Source organism: Balearica regulorum, chromosome 24 (genome assembly GCF_011004875.1).
Source record: "Balearica regulorum gibbericeps isolate bBalReg1 chromosome 24, bBalReg1.pri, whole genome shotgun sequence".
Taxonomy (NCBI): Eukaryota; Metazoa; Chordata; class Aves; order Gruiformes; family Gruidae; genus Balearica; species Balearica regulorum.
Genome location: NC_046207.1, coordinates 1,774,514 through 1,783,903, shown reverse-complemented (window position 1 = coordinate 1,783,903; position 9,390 = coordinate 1,774,514). Strand labels below are relative to the sequence as shown.

At 42.9% G+C, this 9,390-nt stretch overlaps 1 protein-coding gene across 1 annotated transcript; it reads left to right on the top strand.

The window, feature by feature from the left end:
• Nucleotides 1-260: 260 nt before the first annotated feature.
• On the top strand, nt 261-7,648 carry WNT9B (Wnt family member 9B). Its single transcript, XM_010305388.2, has 3 exons — nt 261-510; nt 6,338-6,603; nt 7,172-7,648. The coding sequence occupies exons 1-3, from the start codon at nt 291-293 to the stop codon at nt 7,646-7,648; spliced, it is 963 nt and encodes a 320-aa protein (XP_010303690.2). The 5' UTR covers nt 261-290.
• Nucleotides 7,649-9,390: the final 1,742 nt, after the last annotated feature.

The following is a 9,390-nucleotide window of genomic DNA, read 5'->3' as shown; positions in this document are numbered from 1 at the left end:
ACTTCCCAGCCGAGATTGCTGGTAAAAACACACATGCGTTTCTTCTTTCTCCCCGCAGTGTTAGTCTGCTACTTTGCCTTGGTGTGTGGTGGAGGTGGGATACTAGATCTAATCAATCCGTATTGATTAATCTTCTGAGCTGGTAAAGTACCCTGACCAGCAGCATCCTGAATACTATCCTTCCCTCTGATCACGTTTTCTCTTCCATGACTTCCGTCTTCCATAACTCACCGCTGCTTCTGCTTTCTTTCAGCTTGACCGGGAAAGAAGCTCTGACCCACTTCCCATCCATGGGACCCTCCACAAGCTCTGCCCAAGGGAAGGTCCATGTGAAGCAGTGTGATTTGCTGAAGCTGTCCCGCAAGCAGAAGAGGCTTTGCCGGAGGGAGCCTGGCTTGGCTGAGACCTTGCGGGATGCCATCCGGCTTGGGATCATGGAGTGCCAGTACCAATTTCGCAGCGAGCGCTGGAACTGCAGCCTGGAGGGACGGACCAGCCTGCTGAAGCGAGGTACAAGGTAGTTTTTGTTTGCAGTATAAAATCTCACTTGGTGCTGTAGCCCCTGGAACATGCATCTCAAATTAAGGAAAGTGGGGCAGTAACCAGGGAGTGCAGAGATCATCTGTTTCACCTAGGAACGGGAGCTGTGCAATTTGGGTCCTTTTGCCACAAAATATGCCTTATCCTTATCTCTGCTGTGTGGTTTGTCGTGGATGGAAAGGTAGAAGGGAGTTAGCACCGTTGGCTTCTGGATTTTTGTCCAAGACCAGAATTTTCTAAACTGACCATCTTTCTTGGCTGGCAATCAGGGATGATGCTGTGAAAAATAAGGGTTAGTGCTTTATGTCAAGGGACATTTAAAGAAAAGACTCTTTTTAGCTCTTTGGATATTTTCCTATGTAAATCTCTGTTGTTCTCAGATACAGAATTTAATCCTAATTTGCTGTTTGAAAAAGCTATTTATCAGCATTAAGGCACTTCAGTGCAGGTATTTTAGATATTGTTGACAAATATCTCCTAAGACTTTTTCACATCTATTTGGAGTTGCTGCAGAAGTTCAGGCAGAGTGGACAGAAGAGCCACTGGCTTCTGTTTCACAGAAGGCTTTACAGGAAGAAAATGTTCTGTAAGTTCTGTATTTGAGGTAGGAGGGAGCATAATAAATCCTTTAAATTATAGGAGTTTGAGAAAAATGGAATGAAGATAGACCATACACTCAGCTGAACCTGTCCTCATCCAAACATCTGACCAGCCTACTATTGAATTTCAACCCTTCAATAACATTTATTAGCATTTACTAAGTTTCAGTCTTCAGTATTACTGAGTTTCAGACCTTTGATAAAGTTTAAGTAAAGGTTTTTAAAAAAGGGGCCTGAATAAGCCAATATTAACTTTGATAAAATTGAAAAGTTAATTTGCATTGGGATTGAAACTTTTTAACATTTCCATTTAAAATTATCAATTATTTTAAAGTAAATATTAAGTTAATATTTTAGTAAACCAGCACATACAAGATCAGATTTATCTCATTGCAAGGCTCTACTGTGAATTTTTTAGCACACTGTGGAAGAAGCTGTCGGTGATCATTTTGAGTGACTTTCTGACATCTGTACCTTCATCAACCTCAAAGAACTTGAAAATGACAATTGAATAATCATCATCTTCAAATAGCTGGAAAACATTTAATTATCTCGTGGCGGCATGCCTCAACATTTCCATGGACTCCTGACTGACAAAATAAAATATCACCTGTAATTTAAAACCTGTTTTGGCAGATGAGGATAAGTGTTTGAAAACTTTTATTACACAATCTTAAGGATCAAATGATGATTTAATACAGAAAAGTATGCTATATACATCTCCTATATGAAAGGACAGTTGGCTGGAAGCAATTATTAGTTCTCATTTTCCTTTAACTTGCAAATAGGTTAGTTTCTTTCACAAACAGCATGAACACTTTCAGCTGCCACTTTTGATCTGTTTTTCACATATTCCTACTGCTATTGTGTTGCTGCCTTGGAAATTGTTGGTCAGACAATGGACTCTGCTCCTTTCGCCCAAGTAGAGATGAAGAGTTTTAGAAATGATTAAATCATTTGATATTGCCATAATCCTAGAGAAAACGTAAAGAAAACCAGACAATTTTAAACTGTCTTTAATGGTCTTATGAGTGTAAGAAGGGAAAAAAGATCATGTCCTAGTGAGGTGATTCATTTTTGTAACAGGTGAAAACCCACACTTAATTTGCAGTCACAATTGAAAATATTCTGTGACTGATTGGGATCGCCTATGCTTTTCCTGCTTCTACAGATGCCACCATCTTTGTTCCTGAATTTACATACTTTTAGTAAGTAAAAAAATTATGCCATAGACTTTCTGGGTTTTGAAATGCCAGATTTGTTGGTTTACATTAACACTCCTCTGGATAGAACTGGGAAACACTTTTTGCATAGCCTGCAACCCTTCTATGACTATTGCAGTCAATTATGATGGCTATTGCTCTTCACTGATCCATGCAAAATCCTTCTGCATTCCTTCTCCATTTCTTTAAAAATCCATGAAAATAGGTAGGTTTAAAATTATTCTGGACAGACATTTCAAGTGATCTTGTTGCATGGTGGCAGTTGGTGTCTTTCTATAAAGTTTGTAAAGCAATGATGATCTTTTGGTTTCCAAGGTGTGCCATAAAGGCAGTCAATTGCTGCTGGAGGTCAGGTAAGCAGTATTTCATCTCAAACAACATGGTGATTTGGGGAAAATAAATACCTATAGCAAAGACAGCTCAGATCCAGCCACTCAGAAAAATCCTTCTTGAGAAATGAGCACTCTACAATCCTTCCCTCTATCAATCCATTTCTTTGCTTCATGTTGGTCAGATTCTTTGACCTTCAAGCAGTGGTTTCATTGATGTCATGAGGAATCTAGGAGTGGTACAGCACAGGAGTGGTGGCTCAGAGACGTAGAATTTCCATCATTGGAGATTTTGAGAACTCAGTCATACAAAGCCCTGAGCAACTTTATCTGGCATTGAGGTTAGCCCTGCTTTGAGCAGGAGGTTGTACGAAAGACCTTAAGAAGTCCTTCCATCCTAAATCTTTCTACAGTTCTATAGCTTTCTGGTCTACTCTTTTTTTTCTTTTTTGGGGTAGTGGGGGGTGGGGGGAGAAAGGGGGGGTTGGTTGGTTGGTTTTGTTGTTGGTTGGTTGGGGTTTTTTTCCCCAGAGAGATGTCTCTTCCACTTGCTCTGAAATGCTCACACTATCTTTTTGTACCATTGAAAAATCTTTGACTTTGAGCATCTCGCCTTTGGCAGAATCACCACATGGCTAAACTCCTCCTGTTATAGTTTTCTTTGTGGTCTAGAGCACACCACACCACAGAACAGTGTCTTGCCATTGCAGGAAACATCCTTCTGTATTTATAGGCTGCTAAGCTAAGAAATAATTCCAGAGAGCTCAGGGGAAGACTTGGACAAGTGCAAGGTCCTACCAGGGAGAGCTGGCTTGCTTCAACATCTTGAAATTCAACTCTGTGCTGGATATTTGGAACCAAACTGACAAGTAAAGACATCTGCATTTAGATGTTCTCCCTTGCACCAAGTGTTTACAATTTCAGTACAGTCACTGGAAATTCAGTCAATGGGGTCAGGAGAGTGACTCATCCCTAAAGCAGACTCTGACAGCCATGGCATTGGGTCCAGGCTCCACTGGCTGTGGTGACAAGAACTCCTCTGACATAGTGGGAGGATAGATACCCAGGACACATGGAGAAACCTCCATTTAGATCTTCTCAAATCATGTTCGTTGGAGGTGATTCTTGCTCATTTGTGCTATATCCTACTGAAAATCCAGCTTCAACAGCTGCTCTGTTGCTCATTGTTATTCCACAAGGACTAAGGGCCATTCAGTCTTTCCTTTACTCATGTGATTTGTGAATTAAACAATTAAACAGTGATCAGTCCCTTATGACAAAGTAGAAGGAATCATCTTAGGCTTTTCAGACAAGCATTTGGCAGCCTGGTGACATTGAACCTTTGCCATAAAAGGAGGTGGGAGGGGAGGAGAAGAAGGAGACGATTTGAAAGTATGCTCGTTATCTTGAGTTACTGCTGTCTGCAGTGGCCTGACCACAAGCAATGGTCTCTGATTTCAAGTGGGTTGAAATCTGGCCAGCACTTACGTGGAGTGCCACAGAAGAAACCAAACCATCACTGGTCAGAAATAGCAGAAGCAGTGTGGTATTCCACAAAGTCAGATTTAGCAGGGTATGTGGAGCTGACTGGTACTGCTAGCTTTATATGGTATGGGAAAGTGTTTCTGAAATGCTCTCCTCTCTTCTGGTATCAGTATGTCACATAGGATATTGGGAATCTGGTAAGCAATCGGAGATTAGCTACCGGAATTATTTTTCAGATTTAGGATCTCAAATGTATTTTATCATCTCTTAGATCCTTCTTTTGGGTTAGCCACTGTTTGAAAATGTGTGAGCATCATGTGCTATCCATAATCTGTATTGACTGTGTCCCGTATCAGCTTTTCCAAAACTTTTGATGGATTTGGTGACATTTTTTCATTATTCTTCCAGTACCCTGAGAGATTTTATAAAGCATCATCAACCAGAGAGCTTAGTTGCAAGTTACTTGTCCCAGTGATACAGAAACTAAATTGGTGAGGTAGGAAGCAGTTTGTTGATTGATCTCCTTGACCTCCTCTACATTTTCTTGACTGTCTCATCCATACTGTTGCTAGATCTTTCATCTAAAATTCTGGAATTCCAGTGAGCTCCTGTGAAGTCTATATTGGAGTTGCTAATGCAGCCTCTCCATTATGTTCATGATTAGTCAATTCTTCATTCCTCTTACTGATAGCTATCAGAAGAACTCTTTGTCCTCTTCTCTGGTCGGATTTATGGTGACCTCAGCCAGATCTCAGCAGTCAGTGGTCTGATTTATTATTACAGCTGGATGGGAATTCTTTGAGGGAACAGAATGATGGAAAGATTTGAGGTTGGACTGGATGAATTCTAGAGGTCCCTTCCAACCTCTGCTCAAAGCAGGGCTAACTTCAAGACTAGATCAGGTCTCTATGAATCTCTCTCTTTCTCTTCCTTTTTTTTTTTTGAGAAACAGATTTGTTTCCTTCTCATGTAGAAGGAAATTTGAAATTTTCCAATGTGGAATATTTGTGTGCTTCAGTGTGTTGCCTTCCATGCAATGTACAAGTGCTCTATTTTTCATAACCCAATTTTTTTTAATTTTGGCCAATCTTATCCATGTCTGAAGTCTGAGCTATTGATCAGTCACCTATCTTTCTATTCCTTGCTCTACTTCTTAAATTGTGGACTTGTTAAACAATTTCTCATTAATAGTTTTGTTTTCTGCAAATAAACTCTAGATGAAATATTAAGATTTTCCCCCTGGATTTAATAGGAGAGGAGGTAAGTAATCAAACCAAAATATTTTAGGCTTTAGGTCAGATTTGTGACAATCAGTGTTTTCTGGAACTTCTGTGGGGAGCTCATGGGTTCCATAACCCATTCCTAAGTGATCCCATATCTTCAGACTGAATTTTTATTTAGGCACTGTACTTTCTTTCCTGGTTAAAATGTCATAGTGTGTCATGGTCACAAACCTCAGGGCGAATGTAGCCTGGCTGGGAAGCCTGCTAGAGAAAGGAGAATAGCTTCAGAAAGTGTCACCACAGTCACTGGGAGCAGATACTTTACAGAGAAGTTGGAAAATCCACTCATGTGCTGCAGAGTCTGTCCTTCTTGCCCAAGATATTCTTCAACATGGAACCTTTCCCATTCAAACTACATGTGATCTTTCCGTATGAAATACCACTACTGTGCCACCACAGTCCCAATTAAAAACATTTTTAAATAATGGGTCAGATTTTTAAAATATTTTTTTCAGTCTCTACTAAATATTTCCTGATTTTAAGCCACTACATGATTTCAGTGACAGCTTCTATTCACGCCTCTGTGGTGTGGATGAGGACAAAAGGAGTTTCATGACTGTCACTTTTTGCAGTTGAGTATTTTCCCAGGACTGTTTGGCTGCCACCCGTCCCTTGATTCATGAGTGGTCTGTCTCTATATTGAATCAGTCACAGCCACCAGGTGAGACTGGGGTGTTACTGCGCCAGTTACTTCAAACCTGATATTGAGATTCTCTATTGAGAACGGTGTGCAGGTAATGGAAGAGTTCTGTCTCTTTGTATTTCTAAGTTTTGTGCTTGGTTTTAGTTCATGGACAGTCAGGAGACCCAGTGAGGTAGATAAACACCTTATTTTGCCTCTTCTGCTCCTACCCTCTCTTAATCCTTCTTCTGTGCAGGTTTTAAGGAAACTGCCTTCCTCTATGCGGTGTCTTCCGCAGCTCTTACTCACTCCTTGGCCAGAGCGTGTAGTGCTGGGCGCATGGAGCGCTGCACCTGTGATGACTCCCCAGACCTGGAGAACCGCAAGGCCTGGCAATGGGGCGTTTGTGGAGACAACCTCAAATACAGCACCAAGTTTCTGAAAAAATTCTTGGGTCAGAAGAGGATTGGCAAAGACCTGCGGGCCAAGGTGGACATCCACAACACCAATGTTGGCATCAAGGTGAGGAGCTGCAGCAGCAGGCCTAAAAAGGAGTTAGGACTCAATGCAAGTCTTCTAACCCATCCTCAGCTGAGGCTGTTTGTGAGGGGTGTTTGACTATGGACCTAGTTGTGTCACACGTTTGGGTCAGGGACACCATTAAATCAAACATTTTGGCCTGTATGTTACAGGCTACTGACTTATCACTGTTTTCCATTTACTGAGTACAGTTACTTATTTGATTAGAGCACTGTCCTGATTTGAATATACCAAAGGGAATCTACCATGCTGGAGATACTCAGTGACATGGTTGACTACTCCTGCTATTTCAAATAGGCTTAGTAAGAATTTATTCAGTATTCAATATTTAGCCATTTGTCCTCATTCAGGCTTTCTACTCTTTGGCTCACCAGTCAACTCTCTAGCCATTCCTCTGTATTGTTTGTTTTAGTTTCTCCTCCATAAAATAGGAATAATGCCAATAAAACTGAAGTACTTCCAGGCTGTCTGCAATCCAAGGTGTTACCTCTACCCAGAACTAGGCTTATGGTCCTGGCAGATAATGACTACCACTTCTCTTCCTCATCAGGCTGTGAAAAACGGTCTCAAAACCACATGCAAGTGCCATGGTGTCTCCGGCTCATGTGCTGTCCGGACATGCTGGAAGCAGCTTTCGCCTTTCCATGAGATTGGACGACTGCTGAAGCTGCGCTACGATGATGCCGTCAAGGTCTTCAGCACCACCAATGATGCTGTTGGACATTCAGAGCTGGCTGGCCCACAGAGACATAGCCATTCCCCCAAGCACCCCGCTTCACCCCGCTCTACTGACCTGGTGTATGTGGAAGACTCTCCCAGTTTCTGTCGTCCCAGCAAATACTCCCTGGGAACTGCTGGGAGGACCTGCTCTCGGGAAGGCAACTGTGACAGCATGTGTTGTGGACGAGGCTATAACACCCAGAGCCGGCTGGTTACCTTCTCTTGCCACTGCCAGGTGCAGTGGTGTTGCTATGTTGAGTGCCAACAGTGCATGCAGGAAGAGGTGGTCTACAGCTGCAAGCAGTAAAGTCAGTGTTAGAGGGTCAAGACAAGTCCTAGAGTACAAGGCGGCAGCAGGGAGCAAGAGACATGATTCTCTGCTGTGGGGTGAAGGCAAAAGCAAGGACCAAAAATGTCCAGTGCTCCTATTATCTCAATGTTGAGATCCTTCGATCTGAGGAGAGCCCCTGTATGAGGGGTGAAAACCAGAGGTTTTGTCAGGTACCAGGTCAGGAAAGAGGGACAGAGAGTGGGGGGTAATGCGAGGACAGCAGGAACACTGAAGCAGTCAAAAATATCTCTGTTGAGCTAAAACTTGTCCTCTCACCTGCAGGAATATCCCCCTTCTCCATCCCTCACTTGCACTTATGTGAATGAGTTGGGGTGGTGACATTGTAATACTGAGGGCTTGCGCCCTGGTTCCTGGAGAGAAGAGAATTAAGGAACTGGAACAGCAACTCATCAGAGACTGTATCCTGATGGGGCAGGGCAGCCATGTTCCTGCACCAAAGCAAAATGACTCTGGCAGCAGGGGATTTTTCATGCTGGTCTCTGGGAGCCGGTTGAATCCTTTTTGCTTTGAACTTGAAGACACACTGTTGAGTAGTCTCAGCTTGATGCAAGAACTGTGCCTCAGAAGTACCAGTTTACAAACAAATGGACCTCATGTCCATCATCTCCCAGGTCTAGAGCTTGAACGTTAGACTCCAAGTGCATTTTAACCACATTTTTAACCTTGCTGGACACAGGAGACCTGGAATTGCTTCTGTTACAGTGCATGTATCACAGGAACTCAGCTGAGTCTGTGAAGTTACAGCATGCTGCCTTGCAGGGGGTTATTTTATGGTGGTGGATCCAGAGCGATGTTGCCAATTACCCATCTCTTTTTTTTTTTTTTTGCCCCCAATCAAACTTTCAACTGCCTTTTTGTCTTAGGTGTACCGCTCTTTGCCCTGGTGCCCGAAGCGCATCACATCCCACAGTTCTGCCCTGTGCTAACAACAGGTAGAATTTCTGAAAGGGAATTAGGAATCACAGGAACTGGGGCATCTTAAAAAATGTGCAAGTCATGAGTGACAATCTCTGCACTGAGGGGTTAGGTATATCTAGACAATGCAGGCAGCTAGCATGAGAAGCTGACCTGGGGGAAAGAGCACAGTCCGTTACGGAGTTGTGATCCCCTGATTTTGAGTCATGTTCTTCTAGTTAACTTTCAGTTGAACACAACAGAAACAGCCTGCTTTGTTTCTGTGTCTTACAGAGCGGTCTTGGGAATGGCAGTGAGGCAGTCCCTGACCTGGCCACCAGGTCCACATAGAGGGGAGTAGTACAACCTGCCTGGGTGTTGAGCTGTATTACAGTGCTTGGCAGTGCATTTGCCTGCTCCAGGGCTCTTCCTGGGTAGTCCTGCAGCAGCAGTTCAAGCGTTTGTCCTGTGAGCAGCTCTGGAGAGTCCCTGAGATGCCAAAGCTGCTGTATTTACTCAGTTTTGGTAATGGCAGTAAACCAGCAATCAGGATGCCGGTGTGGAGATGGGGTGATGCTGAAAAGAATATTTAAATCCTTAGGCTCAGATCAAAATTCATTGGCAATGTAATGGATGAAGATGCTGGTTTGGTTTCTTTAGCTGGACTGATCCATAGGCTGAATTAGGCAAGGTTTCAATGTGATCTCACCCGTGTGCTCCAGCTCTTGAGTGTGGATGTGCTGAAGTCAGGCAGCTCATCCATTCATTTACCTATGCTTTGGATAATTACTTTGCAGTGACGA

What these genes read in the sequence shown, in the direction of transcription:
- WNT9B (XM_010305388.2), top strand. Translation starts at nt 291, where the DNA reads ATGGGACCCTCCACAAGCTCTGCCCAAGGGAAGGTCCATGTGAAGCAG. An exon ending in GACCAGCCTGCTGAAGCGAG is followed by an intron (nt 511 to 6,337) that starts GTACAAGGTAGT and finishes TCTTCTGTGCAG; the next exon opens with GTTTTAAGGAAACTGCCTTC. An exon ending in ACACCAATGTTGGCATCAAG is followed by an intron (nt 6,604 to 7,171) that starts GTGAGGAGCTGC and finishes CTTCCTCATCAG; the next exon opens with GCTGTGAAAAACGGTCTCAA.